The sequence below is a fragment of the Schistocerca nitens genome, chromosome 8 (assembly GCF_023898315.1).
Source record: "Schistocerca nitens isolate TAMUIC-IGC-003100 chromosome 8, iqSchNite1.1, whole genome shotgun sequence".
Lineage (NCBI taxonomy): Eukaryota > Metazoa > Arthropoda > Insecta > Orthoptera > Acrididae > Schistocerca > Schistocerca nitens.
Window position 1 is genome coordinate 300,235,282 of NC_064621.1, and position 19,200 is coordinate 300,254,481.

Below are 19,200 nucleotides of genomic sequence, written 5' to 3' on the forward strand. Positions count from 1 at the left end.
ATTCACCACCCGTCCTCACAGCTTTAGTTGCACTATTTCGAGTCTCGGTCTGGCACACATTTTTGCTCGGCGCACACTTCGCTGCAGAGTGAAAATTTCATTCTCGGAACGTTAACCTCTAATGTGGTAAGTAAAGTGTGTTTCTTTCAATGACTTGTTCGTAATTTCTCTCCAGCATGTCCTTAAAAATGTTTCCACACGGTCTCATTCTCCTATGATCACTGGTTTTTTCGTGGGGGCCCACTTAAAAAGCGTCTAAAGGAATACAGAGAGCAATCGAGCAGTGCTGAACTTATTACAGTTTGTATTGTCCACAGACGAGGCCTCATTCAACCGCGATGGCATTCTCAGCTGCCTCAATAGCCCTGTCCATAAAAACGCTATTGGAAATTTTCTTCCGCGAGGTCCTTAACGTTATATGCAAACTCCGCCACATCTGGAGTGCGCTCTGGAATGTTTGGAAGCTCCGATCCTGGGCGCGGCTTGCCCACCTGTGGCTTCGGCTGCGTGCCGCAGACTGGTAGCTTCGCAGCCATCGCCGGCGGTTGCGCCAGGCTGCGCTGCCCCTTCCAGTTTCCAGTCTGCGCTGGGAAAGTGGCGGCCGTGACGTCGCAGCCCACCTGGCCTCGCCAGCGCCAGTCGCGACAGAGCCGCTGCCGTGTGCGGCCATGACACGCACTCCCTGACGTCCCGCGCACGTTTCACTGCTGACTTCTGCTACAGCGTCGTCCTACGGAACACTTGTGCGTCGCCGGTGCTTTCTGTTCTCCGAGACAAAGACACGTGTTTAGTTGCTGGAGGCGCCATGGCTAGCGTGTCGTCCGCTGTGCTTCGTTTCGCCGCGGCAGTGCTGCTGAACGCCTGCTTCATAAAGGTAAGGCGGCGACGGCAAAGTAGTGCGTTTTTCTCGTGCTGGGTAGACCACTGCTCTGCAGTATACTGGTGAAGCGTCAGCTGTGTGCCGACTATGATCACAGCTGCTCTGCCGCGAGCCCACATTGGCTTGTATCCACCACACTCCCATCCCCCTCAGAAAGGACGCCAATGGCAGTTTCAACACGAATGTGTGCTCTCCCTAGCACTGCCGACGTGATTTATATTACGACGTGATGGCAGTGTAGTATTCATGGTTTTATCACCTGACAATAACGATTTTATATCTCGCCTAACATAATGCTGTGAGTACTTTTATGAACATGATGACGGTCAGATGACTGAAACTGGTTGTATAAATATTTTACCAGCAGCTCAGGGCGGTAATATGACATTTTTCAAATATGTAGGAGCTCTGGGGCACCACCTCATGAAAATATATTGGGCGAGTTTGTCATCTGCATTTATGCCAGTTCAAGATTTTGTTAAAAACAAATCTAGCGTCATTGTAATCAACGCAAAACACAAACTGATTCATCATTGTTTCTGTTTTGATACTGTTATGAATGATTTAGTGTCTCTCTAACTTCCTTATATTGCGAAAAATCGCTCTCGAAAGTTAACATCACCAAGAATTTTTTTTGTGTAGTAGGGGTAAAACCTTTAACTGTATTTATAGTTCTTATTTATTTTGCAATCAATTGCTTGTTGACGTGCTGCCACGGGCAGACCATAGGAGGATAGGAGATTCAGCATAGCGGACAGACTTTTTTGTATCATAAATGACATGCATAACGATGATTGTCCAGTTTCCATGTGATCATATGGCATTGTAGAGGCCTGAAATAGTGTAATGTAACATCGAAAACGATTGCAAATAAAATAAGACCTATAAATACAGCTACAGGAGCAATCCCTGCTACATAAAGATATAGCAGCAGCTGTAGTCCCGTGGTCTATTATTGTGTGTACGGAGATAAGAATTTCTTGTACGCTTTGTACAACATATCCTCCAGAGAGAGGGGAATGTGAATGAATGCGTTTTTTTGTGAACTTTAGTACCCTCGATTAGCCACATAATATAAGCTACTCTCTATAACATTGTTTATCTTCACGAGATTAACTAATCTAAGATACCTCTCATGCTAAACGTATTTCCAGCAGTGAAGTTTTTTCATATTAGTTTCCTATTTTTTCGATGCAATTTCTCTTCTTTGTTTCTTTCGTTGTCCTTCAGGTGATAACAATATCGCACTTTTTTATTGTCTATTCTCCTTTCCCGAAGGTGTGACGTCGCTTTCGAAAATTCTTAGCTAAACACACAAAGATGCGGTTTATGCTTAGCAGATATCACTATGGAGTATAGTACAGGGTGATTAAGAAGGATAGGTACACGCTTTGAATGATTCTAAACAAAAAACTTCATATGGACATACACCCTATTCCGAATGGTTACCGAGACAGAACATATTTAATATCACTTTTGTACGTTTTTCTTGAATGACTCGAAAACATCACCCTCCAGCGAAAACGTGTCGCAGTACACAATTAAACAACGTTAAATTTCCTCCAAAATGCTTATATTTCTCGCACGATGCGCGTACTCTGTAGCTTAGGTAGATTTTATATGCCAGTTTGAATTTCCCGACTTGGGCCACAAGCCTCCTGTATCAAATTTTTGGCCTTAGCTTCTTCTACACTACTGTGGTACATTGTAAACAATGACAATATTTGAATTATGCAGAAAATAAATAACAATGCATATATATGTTCTATCTATCAAGCAATTTAGAATAGGGCATATGTCCGAATGTTTTGTTCAGTGACTAATGATATCAGCCCTCAAAGCGTTTACTTTCCTCCTGACTCATCCTGTATAACTTATGTATATGGATCCAACCATGTACCTTCGCTTGCTCTTTAATTTCTTGGTCCATTTGGGACTTTCCCATCTTCAGGGTCCCGTACAACACAAGGTATATTTCTCTTTTCTGCTCTAAAGTGATTGTAATGTTAGTGTCAGCTTATCACAGTGTTGACCTGTTATTACGTTGGAGTACCCTGCCATTTAATAAGAGTCTTACCTTGTGATGATGTGTGTCATGTTAACTATGAATTGCCTGCTCGCGTCTTATAAAGCAAAAATACTAAATAATGTTTATCTGAGGCACTACGCTTTACGACTGATTGTATGGAAAAGAAACATACATAAGCAGTCAGTTTTTCGTCTATGTAAGCAGTTTGTGCGAGGTGTTTCAGTTTCCTTCCTATATCGCTGTTGTTATGTCAGCGACATTCACCACGCTAACTTGTTCATCCATCTTAACATCGTTCTATCAGACGTGTATACAGCAGCCAACGTATATTACGACCTTCCGGCTTTTCAGACTGGAGTACTCGTGTGCCTGGTTCGAATTGTCGCTATCCTTCCGGGAACTGCAGCGATTCACACCTCGCGTGACAGGAATGTGAATGAGCGCATGGTTCTGTGAACTTCTGACTAATGCCCGTCGCAGACAACGCAATAGTTGCTCTCTAGAATAGTCATCTCTTCCTAGGCGCAGGTATCAAATGTTTTCTTTCCCTTAATTGAGTTTTTTACGGTGCGAAAATATTAATATTGCGATTTGTTTATCAGGGAAGGTTACTTAAGGTTTTACGTCATATTATCGTCGAGTACTATTACCGCCGCGGCTCATGGTGATGCGCTACAACCAACATTCTCTACACAAATTTTACTGCAACGGTGCCACTTTGGTGGATCAGACTAGCGAAAAGAAAAACGGACAAGTGCAAGTAAGACTCACGCTCGAATGTTTCATACAAACTGAATTATGTACATAGACAGCTCATCTATAGGTTTTGACGCATGAGTTTGTGAGCATCAAAATGTTTGACATGTGGCCGTATCTTAGAGTGCACTTAGCTAGAAGATTAAAATTTTTGCACGGTCAAGGGACTGTAAATTTCAACTTCATAACTCTATCCGTTCCTGAGAAAAAAAAGTATCTTAACAGACTGACAAACTGACAAAGTGATCGTATAGGAAAAGCGTTCCATTTTTTATCGATAGAGCCACGGAAAATTTGGCTTTAGGAATTTAAGAATTTCTTGTCACTTGCTGTGCCTTTGATCTCTACAATACTATTCGCAAGTACCAGATAGTACCGTGTTTAGGATTACAAGGTAACCTGTGTCCCTTACTCGAATTCCCAGAGCGAATGAGTATACAGGTAGGAGCGGTCTAGAACTAGTCATAGCTAGTAAAACGTGGAGTGTTCAAGACCTGCTTCGGACTCATGAGTGATCGACTTGTTACTATTACCGTTTTCAATTTTAATAGCCGTCATTGTAACTATTATGATTGCAACAGAGGAACGGTATTGCCAGACAAAAATTCTTTCCGAGTTTTAGTGCAATGTAGATTATGCGAGGAAAAAAATTAGTTGTCATCTGTACTCCGATCAGTTCCGTTTCACAAGAATTCCCCGAATCGACGTCCGCCATGGGACGCTGGTGGAGTTCTATATATGACGCAATAATGTGCAAGTTTCAGTTGAATTTCGGTTCGCTGCTGCTTTGCCCGTGGCAAAAGTTGTGAATGTCTTCCATCACTGGCCTTTCGATTTAGGAAAAAGCCCTTCCCTCCCTCCTCCTAACTTACGCTTCTGAATCATTGCACAGTATAATAAAGTGCTCTTGTGATGTGTCATCAGGAGTGATGGGCTTACTGACTCATCGTAGATGGGACTCATTGCGGTGCTGAGGCATGTCACATACGACACTAGCTGAGACATCGCACCATCCTTTTCGTATCTGCACTGCAATACACCCATACAAATTTTACTTGGAATAACTTCGGGCGCGAAAGCTTGAGCACAAACGACACTTGTTTGACTACCACCCAGCAACAAAGGGCATTGAAACAACTGAATAACATGTTCGTTTTGTGCTCTGCTATTTTTTTCTGAAACTTACTTTGATATTTACCACTGTCCATGAAAAATGTCTCATTTAATGGTTCAGATTCCATGTTAGCTAAGTGTACCTCATCTTCGATTGAATGAAACATTTTGTAGGCAAAGTAGTACTACCTCCAGTAGCACTTCGTCGTGTTCAGACAAACTTTACACTCTACGAGAACCAGTGCAGATTTACCTCTAGTTGATGTCTTCACTTTGCTTTCGTTTCATAAATTACTGTCCGTGGTGAACACACACCGTATTAAGAGCAATATACCGCCTTTTGTTATGTCCATAATCATAAATCGTGGTGAGTTCAGTGTAATTATTGTCTTCAAATAATAGTGTCATTTCTGTACGTCTCATTGAGTATTTCTCTCAGTTACCTTCTGTGGTATACTGTAGCAGTGACACATCATGCGAACTTTACTTTCGTCCATATTTTTGCACACCATTGTGTAAAAGGAAGTTTCCTGCTTTTTAATCCAGAAGGGCAAATGCGCCGAAGAGTTAGAGAAACTGGTATAGGCATGCATATTCAAATACAGAGATGTGTAAACAGGCAGAATACGGCGCTACGGTCTGCAACGCCTATATAAGACAAGTGTCTGGCGCAGTTGCTAGATCGGTTACTGCTGCTACACTAACAGGTTATCAAAATTTAAGTGAGTTTGAAAGTGGTGTTCTGGTCGGCGCACGAGCGATGGACACAGCATCTCCGAGGTAGCGATGAAGTGGGGATTTTCCCTTGCGACCATTTCACGAGTGCACCGTGAATATCAGGAATCCTGTAAAACATCAAATCTCCGACATCGCCTGCGGCCGGGAAAAGATCCTCCAAGTACGGGATCAACTACGACTGAAGAGAATCGTTTTACGTGACAGAAGTGCAACCCTTCCGCAATTTGCCGCAGATTACAATGCGGGACCACCAACAAGTGACAGCGTGCGAACCATCATCGATATGGTCTTTCGGAGCCGAAAGCCGTTTCGGATACCCTTGATGACTGCACTACACAAAGCTTTACGCCTTGCCTGGGCCCTTCTACACCGACATTGGATTGTTGATGACTGGAAACATGTTGCCTGGTCGGACGAGTCTCGTTTTCAAATTGTATCGAGCGGATTTACGTGCACGGGTATGGAGGCAGCCTCATAAATCCATGCGCCCTGCATGTCAGCAGGGGGCTATTCAAGCCGGTGGAGGATCTGTAATGGTGCTGTGCGTGTGCAGTTGGAGTGATACGGATCTGACAGGTGACACGTACGTAAGCATCCTGTCTGATCACCTGCATCCATTCGAGTCCATTGAGCCTTCCAACGGACTTGCAATTCCAGCAGGACAATGCGACACCCAACACGTTCAGAATTGCTACAGAATGGCTCCAGGAACACTCAGAATGAGTTTAAACACCACCGCTGGCCACCAAACTCCCCAGACATGAACATTATTGAGCATATCTGGCATGCTTTGCAACGTGCTGTTCAGAAGAGATATCCACCCTGTGGTATTCTTACGGATTTATGGACAGCCCTGCAGAACTTATGGTATCAGTCCCCTCGAGCACTACTCCAGACATTAGTAGAGTCCATGCGACGTCGTGTTGCGACACTTCTGCGTGCCCCACACGATATTAAGCAGGTGTACCAGTTTATTTGGCTCTTCAGTGTAGAACAGCCAACGGACATATCTAGAAGAGCGAAAATAGTAAAACTCATTAACACACCTGAATCAGTTAGGCAAAGATATGTGGTTATGAAACGAAATATATCTCAGTTACGAAATGTAAGTGATAGTTATTTTTATCCACAAGACAAACCGTATTAGTCTTCCGTTTCACTTCACGAGACCGTCGGGAGAAACTGACGACATTAAGTTGTCTTCTTATTGTGTCGGTATAGAACGCGTTTCTCCTGAATGAAGTAGCGCTGTTTTGCTACAGAAAACACTTTCGCCCCAAACGCGACGTCCGTGTCAAGGTGCGCTGCCAGATCGCTTGCGTAACGCGGCAGTGTCGAAGGAATGACGCACTGCTCTAGGTCCCGCGCAAGTCTGCTACACGGTAGTACTACAGACAATATAGCGCATTACTGTGCTGGAGTGCAACGCTGTAAATCAAAGTAGCATGCGCTCTGAAAGGAGCTTCGTATGTGTACACTGCTATCAGATTGAAACTACTGTGACTTGTTTCAGGGATCCCACCTATTGGTCCTGGATCAGCAGTGGGGATGGGCAAATTTTTGTGATTGATTATACACGGTGTTTAAGGAAGTACAAGACGAAAACCAATATTTTTGAAAATCGCAACAGTATGAAGGGGTCGTCTTAATTAAATAACCTCGGAATGAAACACCTAATTCGCAAACAGGATGGCATTGTGGTTTTTCTGCCACAGATTATGCTACTTAGTGTATTATATATCATTTCATGCCAGACCTGTAGATGCAGACCTCAACATAACCTGTAGGCAGATTACAGGTATAAAAAATTAAGAAACACCGTCTCAAACACAATTCTGTATTAGCGACTACCAGTTCCAATCTGCGCTGCAGATCATCTTACGGTACAATTTATAACAGAGAGTAAAGCAGCAACAATAAAAAGTTACAAAAGTGTGCTCTTACAAACCACCATCGACCTTATTGTTCCACGTCCGTTGCCCACGTGTAATTAGATTACGATGTTTCGATCATACTGGATCGTCTTCAGATCTAAGTAGTTGCGTCAACAATGGATCAAAAAAGTACTGTAAAATCTATTTTGGACAGACACGTTTTTTCTTTTTTTTCTCACAAGAGATATGAATGGACAAAAGGCAAGAAATATCCTCTGTGGAAATACCGGATGCACTCAACCCGCGGCGGGGATACGTCACCAAGCTTCCTGCAGGGCCGGCTCATGCTTACGTCATGAGCTGCACTTGACTTTCGTGTTGTTGCCCTTCGTATCGTCTGTTGCATTCAGCGCAGGGCATGCTGACAACAATCCAATCTGTGTGTTTAGTTAGATGACCATTTGAGTCGTGCTGCTCTGTATGAAAGTCCATTGTCTTAACCACTAAGCCACCTCTCAGTTGTTCTAGCTTTCTGACACTGCGATTTAACGACGGCGGATTTTCCTCGTTTCTCGACTTTTTTCTCACTGCAGACATAATACCTAAGACCAAGTATGTAATCACCTCCTCGTCTGTAGGACCTCAAGCCCTTATTCTCTCTTCATTTAAAAAGCTGCTTCGAAACAAAGATAGTTCCAGCAGAGATTTAAAAGAAACTAAAGCGCCTTATGGATATGAACCATGAGTAAACAGACAAACTCCGACATAATAATCCTCAAAAGCAGCAACCGCCTTCCACATAGTCTTATAACAAAAGTAAAATACCATACAAAAAAAGCCGCAGTAGAAGGAAAAGAAATAATAAATAATTATACAGACCTACGCAAAGGAACAAACAAGAAAAACAAAATAAAATTTTAATAAGTACTGTTTACCTAGGGACATGACAGCGTGCAAACAACAAAAACTAAGTACAGACAAATTACATACACCCTTCTCACAGCACTCACCGACCTGCAAATCCTATCACAAGTAATACCCCTTCACAACATTTTCGAAAGCTGTTAACGCAGCGAACAATAACTGAAAAGTTATTAACAGATCAATGTTGACAGCTGAACGTGACAAATAATGGTAGTAATAAAACATTAAAAAATCGAGAAAATAAATGATAGTTTCTTTTTTTTTGATAGCATTTCGGGACGTGTATATGATATATCATTGAGAAATCCTGAGTAATTACAGATGACACACTATAGCAAAATATCAACTGTACTACAGACGACAGACAGCTACAAAATAAGTATGTTATCGTCATCATCAGTCATTTCTATGACTAAATGATGATGCCTCTCCAAGTACTAGGCTCAGGTGTCTGGAACTTCTTTTTACAATATTAAAGGTCTTGGGACGATATTCAACCAGTTGACTCCAGCGATCTTCCCACCGGTGTGATGGTCGTCGTTTTGGGCTCTCTCTGTCTCACAGACTCCATTCGAGCACCGCCTTTGTCCATTGGTCATCATTTATTGTGGCGACATGGCCGGCCCATTGGCGCTTCATAGCGGATTTCTTCTCCAGGATACCCTTGACATCGGAAATTGATCTCACTTCTTCCCTTTTTTTTATCTTTCCTTGTAAATCCCAACATAAACCCCTCCGTGTCTCGCTGTGTAGTTCTAAGTATTTTGTATATTCATGAAGTGTTCAGGTTTCACAGCCGTAAATCAAAACAGGCACTGTCGTGAAAGCGTTAGCTGAGCAAAAGGCAAAGGTGGCCTGTATCATTTGTACGAAGCTCCTACTGTTTTTGCTAGTGTTAGCGAACCAAATCAAGAGTTTTCAATTCACACAGGAGTAAACAAGGTGGTCCCGTCTATCCTAAACTGATATGTACCGTCGGAAATAGCAGTGACAAAACGGAAGTGAGAAGAGAACGGAATTAGAATCTATTATGTCTCCATGCTCGTCGTAAAATGTGTGGAGTCTAGGAAGCCTGCTTACTCGGTTCGACAGACATACAATCCAAACAAGTCGTATTAATGAGATCTATTACAAAAGGGAAAGATACAATACTTAACCGTGCAATTATACTGATGTGTCGCAAGCAAAGGGCGACGTACGAAATATTAAATCTTCTTCAGTATAAACATTTCCAAGTCTGTGCCACATAGAGTGGACAAGCGAAGTAACGAGCATTGACGCTTCCGTCCAAGTCGCTAGTCCTGAAGCCGCTATTCAACTGGGGCGTCGCCAGTCGGTCGTGGCGCTTACGTCCTCTTCGCATAGGGGCCGCTGCTGCGCGTTGTCCTGGAGAGGGGTCGGTCAGCGTGCGATTGGCTGACGTCTTCTCACAGCCACCTCTTCTCCATCGTTCCCGACTGGCCTGCCGGTGCTTGAATTTACGCCGTAACAGATTCAATGGGAAGAGACTTAAGAACCATAGATTTGCAGATGATATTGAACTACTGGCAAGTGACTTTGAAGAACTACAGATGTACGGATCTCGTCTTGGAATGTCAGGTTGCGGGACAGAACATAAGCCTTCCTACTTCAAATGTTACGTCTGACGTAGGACTCAATGTAAGAGAATACATCATCTTGGCCAGCTTTTAGATGTGACGGAAGACATATGATTGGAATACTTTCCAACACATCAAGCTAGGCTGGCAAGCTTTTGAAAGACTTTCAGTTATCTTCAGATCAAACATGGCGGTAAAACTGAAAAAAATAATTTTCTGAGGGTATTCAATATTAAGGTATATATTTTGTCACCAATGTTATACCGTAATCCCAAAACTGTATAAAGATCTGTTGTTACGCAAAACTTTTACCTGTTATTAGAGAGAAAATAAAACGAACTCACTGATGATGGTGAAACTTGACCGAAACGTGGGAAGACAATTATGTGTACTCTAGGTAGAACCCTGTTTCCGCAGTTACGTGTTGGAAACGAAACACGGACAGAAAGCGAGCCTCGATCACAAGGAGCCTAAGACTTCTTTATTAAGAAGCCATAATGAAGCTAAAATGAGCGTAAGAAAAGCAATGGTAAAAGCATTCCACGATTTCGAAAATAGAATTTTGTCAATCGATCTGATCAAAATGCTGAAGTTTTGGTCTTACGTAAAGGCAATAGGAGACCCGTAATACCATCCGTCAAGCATCACAAAGTGATTTTCGGAGTTTGGAGGTAGAATTCCTTTACCCCCGAACAACTTTCCTCCCTATACCGTAAAAACACTGACATTTTGTCAACACTTGGTCCAGCTGACCTACCGCTTTAGAAGTCCCGTCTGTGACGTTGATGTGGAGTTTAAATCTGCTATTACTGCGTGCCCTCTAGATGAAGGACTGAGAGACATGTATACTGATGAAGAGTGAAGGAAATAAGTGATACATAAAAACAAATATGACCGATTTGAAAGAGTGGGTGGACTGTTCGTTCTAGAACCCTAACGGTAAAAATATTAAGCTTCCTTCACTGCTTCGATGATTTGTGTTTCCGTTTGACAGAGTTCCTGAAAATGTGTGTTTCCGCTATTCCGATAAACACCAAAAAGTGTAGATCTTTAGTGACTGTGACGCATGCACGCCAGTATTTTACAGCCATGATATTCAGACGACAGAAAATGCATAGCTACCTTAAAAACGAAGTATTTTAAGTTACTTCTATTCACACTTCTACTCTTAATTGGTTATTATTGCGTTCCCTCTTGAGCTTGTAAAGAATTGCACCAGACGCGTTTCGATTTTTATAAATAAAAGCGAACCGCCTCTGGTGTAATTTTCTTTAATTAAGTTGCACTAAGCTCATGACGGAAAACCAATAATAACTGATTTCAACAGCTGCTGCAAAAGATGGCCCTGCAAACAAACGTACTACTCTTAATTGTTTTGTGATGCAATTGGATGTTCCTTTGGTTTTCTGGATGAGTTTCATGAATCCTTTTGTGTATGTCAACAAATTTGTAGAAGAATGGGATTCTAAAAGAACCAATACGATGGACTTGGGAAGGAATAAATTTATCAAACATTTTATTTGTGTTCGACCAGGTTTTTCTAAACACACAATGAAAGCGGTTCAATAGAAAATGTGGAGAGATTGAATAATATTTTACAATTCGCAAGAAGAAAAAAAAACTAGCAATAAAAGTAATGGAATAAGTAAATTCGTTTACATATCTCGGGGCAAATACATTAGTACATAAAATTAACTCGAATGTGATTCAAAATATACAGAAACAAAGCGCTATAAAAGGTTGTATAGGAAGGCACCTTGGCAGAGCTATAAGGTAAAAGATAACACTAAGACTGCACAACGCGGTGGCTCAGCCTGTTCTTATGTATATTATGAAAACTAGATTCTAAGAAAAGAAAAAGAACAAGGACTTGAATCACCTGGGATGAAGACTCTGAGGTCACTTCCAGGATTAACATCAAGAGACAGAGTGCGAAGTGAAGACATAAGACAGCGACTAGGTATGAATTCGACAATGGTTCAAATGGCTCTGAGCACTATGGGACTTAACATCTGAGGTCATCAGTCCCCTAGACTTAGAACTACGAAAACCTAACTAACCTAAGGACATTACACACATCCATACCCGAGGCAGGATTCGAACCTGCGACCGTAGCAGCAGCGCGGTTCCGGACTGAAGCGCCTAGAATACGACAATGACAGAAGAGATTAGGCACTACAAAAAAAAAAAAATGTCGTATAGCCACATCAGAAGCATGCTACCCGAGCGCCTGCCATGCTAACAAGGGAACCTCCCCATCGCACCCCCCTCCGATTTGGTTATAAGTTGGCACAGTGGATAGGCCTTGAAAAACTGAACACAGATCAATCGAGAAAAGAGGAAGAAGTTGTGTGGAACTATGAAAAAAATAAGCAAAATATACATACTGAGTAGTCCATGCGCAAGATAGGCAACTTCAACGACACTATGAGCTCAGGAGCGCCGTGGTCCCGTGGTTAGCGAGAGCAGCTGCGGAGCGAGAGGTCCTTGGTTCAAGTCTTCCCTCGAGAGAAAAGTTTAATTTTTTATTTTCAGACAATTATTATCTGACAAACTCTTATGTTTTCATCACTTTTTGGGAGTCTACTAATCGCACGGTTTTGCGGTGCGGTCGCAAAACACAGACACTGAACTTATTACAGTGAACAGAAACGTCAATGAACGAACGGACAGATCATAAATTCGCGAAAATAAAAAAAATCAAAATTTTCACTCGAGGGAAGACTTGAACCAAGGACCCCTCGTTCCGCAGATGCTCACTCTAACCACGGGACCACGGCGCTCCTGTGCTCACACGGTCCTCAATGTTGCCTATCTTGTCCATGGACTACTCAGTTTGTATATTTTGCATATTTTTTTCATAGTTTGGTTGGTTGTTTGGGGAAGGAGACCAGACAGCGTGGTGATCGGTCTCATCGGATTAGGGAAGGATGGGGAAGGAAGTCGGCCGTACCCTTTCAGAGGAACCATCCCGGCATTTGCCTGGAGTGATTTAGGGAAATCACGGAAAACCTAAATCAGGATGGCCGGACGCGGGATTGAACCGTCGTCCTCCCGAATGCGAGTCCAGTGTCGAACCACTGCGCCACCTCGTTTCATAGTTCCACACAACTTCTTCCTCTCTTCTCGATTGATCTGTGTTCAGTGTTTCAAGGCCTATCCACTGTGCCAACTTATAACTAAATCTGAAGGGGGTGCGATGGGGAGGTTCCCTTGTAAGTATTACATTTTAAGCAAACTGGAAGACGGGATATAGGACGGCCGGTGAAGAGTCGGATACAATAGTTCTGTTAAATTCCTTTGGATTCTGAACAGGTGAATGCCAAGCCCTTGAAATGAAAGAAGAAGAAGTGGATGTTCATCTTCAAGCATTTCTACGTTCTTCGTATCACGACGTGGAATGTAATACGTGACAATTGCTTTGTAACTGCTTGTCATGAGTTCTTTTTTTCCATGTGGGGCTAATATCTTTACTCACAATAATTTTCAGAAAACGTTGTCGGGAAGTACGAACGGTCCAGTCACGCAGTGAGAGTGTGGGGAGTTAGTATGTAGGTGCTAAGAACTTCGGGGTAGTGCGGTTGCCTGCTGGCCTTGGAGGCGTTCTCGAAAGGTACTGCACGCCACGCAGACCTGAGAGGTGAGCATTACTACCTCTGATTTTATTTATTTATTTATTTTGGGTTTAGGCAATAATAGGCATACAGCCATCAATAGTTATAACGATACAAAGTTAGCATAAAAACTTTAAGGCAAAATGACAGAGTAACTTTAGCTTTGGGGATAACCAATATGCTAAGGAAATTACATTACGTACAAGTATGGTCTTAAAATGTTTTCAGATGGAGTGAATTATTCAAGATACTTTGAGTCTACATATACAGAAATACCAGTTCGTGATGTATGAGTTATACGAGGGTACAATAGCTGGAATCCTTATATAAAATTCAAACCAGTCTGTCTCCATAACAGTACTTGAGTCACATGGACTTATAGCATTAAATTTACATCTGTATGTTAGCTTGTTTCAGATATCAAACTGTACTTATTTACGTCGAATCGATACAGTAAGGAGGTAACACTTACAGGTAGTGGGCAAACAGTTTCCTGTTCAATACTTCTTGGTGCATGCCAGTTTACATGATTCACATCTGCCACGTCAGTTTGATTCTCATCACAATGTCTACAGACCAGAACTTTTATTAACGCAAATATGTGGGGTAATATCCGTGTCCCGGCCTTACGCGAATGACTGACGTCACATGACGTGTACTTAGTTTTACGTAATTGAAACACGGTCTAAACGTGCTGAGATAAAAGTCATTCGCGGTTCCATTCATGGTAAGCAGCTTTATTGATCGTAGGTTTGAAGTCAGCAGAGGTTCTACTCTGCTCAATGATTTTTATTATATTTTTATAATCTTAATCAATTTATTATTCGACGCAGATGCCCACCTGAAGCTGCTGAAGATGCAAAGAATTGCTTGTACACAGTAATACACGGAACATTTTGATAACTAGTCAGAAGAGAGATTTAGAAGAAGAAACAAATGTAGAGATGAACAAAATTTGTAGGTTACGTCCCTTGTATTTAATTTTTCGTAGTTTTTAGAATTTAAAAACTTTGAGAACATGATCTGAGCACTGCAGCTGAAATCCCCCATTTGTAGTTAAGTTCTCTGTGGTTTATCAGACAAGCTCAGGGGAAGTGCTGGACTGAAAAGGACATATTCGACTTCCTTGTGCATTCTACCCCAATCCATCTTGTACTCCATCTGATGATGATTGTTGTGACAGCTACTGTGCCGAGTCAGCATCGATACAAATAAGGAAGGAGAGAAGTTGGCAATGGTATCAGGAATCCAAAATGACATGACGTATGACATGCTGATTAATATAACATTTTATTTCTGCAAAGAAAAGAGACTTAACTTCTTGATTGCTTTGCTTCCTGTGCCTCCCACAAGAAAGCACTTTGAGTAGCCGTATGCAACTACTTTAGGAATCTATTACTACTCGCAGAACGCAGGCTAAGGAACATCTTCCTATTACCCAGTATTGATGCTCTAGAAGTCTGCTGCCGAACTGAGTGACGAGCGATGGGCGCCTGGTTACATCAACGTTGACAGAGGGCGCTGAACTCTGTCTTGCTGGGGTCGTGGCGCTGCCTGCTCTTTCCATGACACGCGGGTCAGCGCCTTCTTAATGCCGTTTAGCGGCGCTGCGCTGGTCAATGTGAAATCGATGCTATAGGACTGCACAGTGATGATTATGAGTTTAAAGAGATTAAAAACATATGATAATTAGTTCCTTATTCACTCCGCAGGACGGAACGTGTGTCTCCTCTGAGTACAGAGTAAATCCCAAGTGCAAGAGTGAGACCTTTTTCTCATTGTTTGCGAAGCATGAATCTGAGACAGAACGAGGATACCAGCTCGGTTTTTATCTAGTGGGATGTGGGAAAGAGCATATAAACTAAATCCAGGCTGTGCCATCTTACCAGGTCACGTTGTTTATCTGCGAGGCGTATTCGATCCGGATCAGGCGACGGGACGAAAGTTCTAAACTGACATCCTGCTGTATTTGAAGGGCAATACTGGTTATCTTAGAAGGAACGCCTTTGCGAGGTTGCAAGTTTTGTCTTTAGTAAGGCTCATTTGCTAGCCCGCCCGGTTAGCCGCGCAGTCTAACGCGCTGCTTCCCGAGCGAGAAGGCGTGCCGGTCCCCGGCACGAATCCGCTCGGCGGATTAGTGTCGAGGAGGTCCGGTGTGCCGGCAGCCTGTGGATGGTTTTTCATCTGCCTTGGCGAATGGGGGCTGCTTCCCCTCATTCCACCTCAGTTACACTACGCCGGCGATTGCTGTGCAAACACTGTCTCCACGTACGCGTACACCATAATTACTCTACCATGCAAACATTTGGGGTTACACTCGTCTGGTATGAGACGTTCCGGGGGGGGGGGGGGGGGTGTCCACTGGGGGTCGAAATGCATAATAACCCTGAGTTCGGTGTGGGACAGCGGTGAAGTGGGTGGGTGGACTGTTGTGACCTGTTGTGGGGTTGTGAACCACTAAGGGCTGCGGCGGGATGAAGCCTCTCCGTCGTTTCTAAGTCCCCGGTACAATACACACAAGGCTCATTTGAAAGTGTTGTGTTAACAATTATGACAGGAAAAATATTAGTTGCTAATGACTCACCATGTGCATCAGGGGGGCGACATAAAATGAATGTCCGAGAGGGGCAGAGATCAACCTTCTATGGCATGTATGTGTTATGCTTCAACAAAATGGACATCGTCGACTTTCAAGAAATGTTTAGAAGAAACCATTAACTTGCACCATGAACACTGAATGAATAATTGCGCGCCACAGTGATCAGAAAGTTTTGCGCCATCAAGATATAAGGTGAACTCCTTGGGAGATACAAATAATGCAGGCTGTTTTGTTACGTATCCACTCTTAAAGAATGCATGTAGACTGATATTAGTGTAACGGGGCAATGAGAACTGATGGAATGTGATAGCATGCAGCTCAATGCGAAACAGTCTGTCGTAGAGTTTATTGTGAAACTGTATCGTTTAAGGCGTAGCTGCAGGTAGTGCGATAATATGTTTTATAGGCAGCGAAAAAACAAACATCCAGAGTGCGAATTTAGCTAGTGGTTCTAGGTGATATGAACTCCAACGTCATACACTTTTCAGAAGGAATAGTTTGCTCTACAGTAGTATGATTTTTATACGCAGACCAGGAACCAAGCAAAAGCAAGTTATTTCGACCAGCTATTGGCTAAAAGCAGTGCTTATACCACAGCTGTAGTGCTCTATGCCCATTTTCCCTATCTTGCTTGCTGTTACGTAAATATTTCTTACTGCCCTTTGCAAGATAACGCACACGAGAAAAAATCGTATTAGGCAGAGGACCTCCAACTTGTCGCAGTACAATACATAACTTCCCAGCCAATTTACAATACAGATTAACAGTTGGGGTAATTGTATTATGCATTAAGGCATTTAGGTTTGTTGATCCTGATAGAGCTCTCTTGGTACATCTGATTTCCTGCGTTTCTTTCAAATGAATTTCCTCTTCAAATCCTGATAGGTCAGAGTTGAAAATGAATTTCTTACTGAACGTTGGGCTAAATTTGTTTATCTCATTATCGGGCCGATTCCGCAGTTTGCTGTGCATCGTCATGTTCACGCTTTGTTTGAAATTTAGTTATCTTACGTCTTCCAATTCTGTAGCAATATTTGAAGTTATGCAATCATCTAGTGCTTCCCTTGAAATCACTGTAATCTATGTCGCGCACAATCTGATGTGCATTACGTAGTAGGTTATTATCATGCACATCCTCTAAATTGTATCGAGCATGCTTGAAAAGCGCAAACATCAGTTTTTGTAACAAGTGCGCTGTGGCCTCACTTGAATATCCGTGGTTTTTCTTATGCACAGTACGGTCATATTGATGTAGACTTGTTCTAAACATGTTCATAATTGTTTTTTTACTATGCTGCAGATTATGTTTAGTACCTGCTCCTTGGACAACGATTGTTCTTTACTGCGTTTCGCTGGAAACGGGATTTGAGGCTCCCTATCTAACAAGAATGATGAACTACGAGGCTCGACACTTGTTTCAATATCAGTTTCACTTGTCAAGCATGTATCGTTATCATTGTACTCATCACGTACATTTTCCGTACAGACGAGAGTATACATCACACATTCCACTGACGCATCTTGCAGAAACGCTGATATTTCATCCGTCACTTCTTTCTCAGTCTGTTAAATTCCTCAAATTCCATTCCGGCAAAATTTTAACTTCGGCAACTGTTGTTGTAGATACAATGCTTTGTTTATCGTTGCCACTGCTCTGCTTTTTATCAACACCACTGTTGACAGCGCTGTAGCACTACTGTGAGATACTCGTCGACTTAGTAGTTCAACTACGCTCCTTAGCTTCATGCTGTACTCACCATTGGATACCCTCAGTCCCGCGCCCTGTTGCCATTAGCAGCCAGTGTAGTGATTGCAGCACAGACAATATGTGGGGCTTCGAATGCCGTAAACATAATTGGCGACCTCGTTCTCAATGGTTTCCTTGTTATTAGCGTATACGTGCTATTACCACCGCGCAGTTAAGTACTTGACTAAGGTGGAATTACACAGTTTGATGCGTTGATCGCCTGTATCACAGTTTGATAGCCCGCCTGAGTTGTAGTTCAGCGGAGTTATGATCTGCAAGGAATGTGAGACAACACTTGCGGCCCTGGTGCTGGTATGTGCCATGCTTGTTTTCCTGTTCACGCAGCTGTCATAGCATCTACGCTGTGGCGGCTTCCGGAAATTGCTCAACTGTTTGCACAAGGCTGCGCGCTTTGTATGACTGGCTTCAGCAGAAATCACCATTCCACGACTTTGTATCCAGAAATCAGTCGATAAATCCGCACTGTGCAGGTTTTAATGCGATCTCTAGAAACGACAAGTAAGCGTTCCTCTGCCACTGGCCTTTGGCTTTCGTGATTAGCGCTATTTTAGCACCTACAAATGATTTGCACATTTTCATACAGCACTTTTTTTTGTAGGATTTATTGATTTAGAAAATTTTTGCAACGTACATTGGTCTAAAATAATGCAAAATTAGGGCGCGTTAAGTTGGATCACCCAGACGGGAAAATAAACCAACGGCTGTACATGAATTAGGCGGCAACTGTCAAAATAAAAGATAATGAAACAAAATTTGCAAGAGTAAATGAATGTGTTCTGCTGGAACGCAGCATTTTCTCATTACTCTTCACCATATGCACTGAGGATGCGATATTAACGAATGCAAAGATACATTTGTAGAATGAATAAGTGTACTCCGTTAAAACATAAATTTTTTTTAATATGTAGCTAATGCAGCAGCGTAATCCACATCTGAAAACAGTATCCGAAACGCCTTAGTAGGAATGAACAAGGCATTTTCAGAAATAAATGAGGAGAAAACTGAAATCCGCTTTCAAGACTTTAACCAACATCGTTGGGAGTGTCAGCAATCTTACTGTTGATAATTATGAATAAACAGACACGATCGCAAAAATCATTTATTTAAAATGACTGGTTTCAGCACATACAGTAGGCCAGTTTCAGATTGTATGCACTGTAAAGATTATAAAAGTCAAGGTAATTAGGGAAGTCAGTCTTTCGTAAAATGCACGTAGATTAAACTAAAAAGGCGTGATGTTTTATCCATTTGCTGTAGCTGGTGACGTGTTGAGAAAATAGGCAAAACATCACGCCGTTTTAGTTTAA

The 19,200-nt window shown here is 42.4% G+C and overlaps 1 protein-coding gene across 1 annotated transcript in view; it reads left to right on the plus strand.

The window, feature by feature from the left end:
- Positions 1-607: 607 nt before the first annotated feature.
- Positions 608-19,200, plus strand: part of LOC126198905 (uncharacterized) — a 503,369-nt gene continuing 484,776 nt past the window's right edge. The window contains exon 1 of the mRNA XM_049935532.1: positions 608-874. Within this exon, the coding sequence (XP_049791489.1) occupies positions 806-874 (69 nt within the window). The 5' untranslated portion in view covers positions 608-805. The remainder of the gene's footprint in view (positions 875-19,200) is intronic.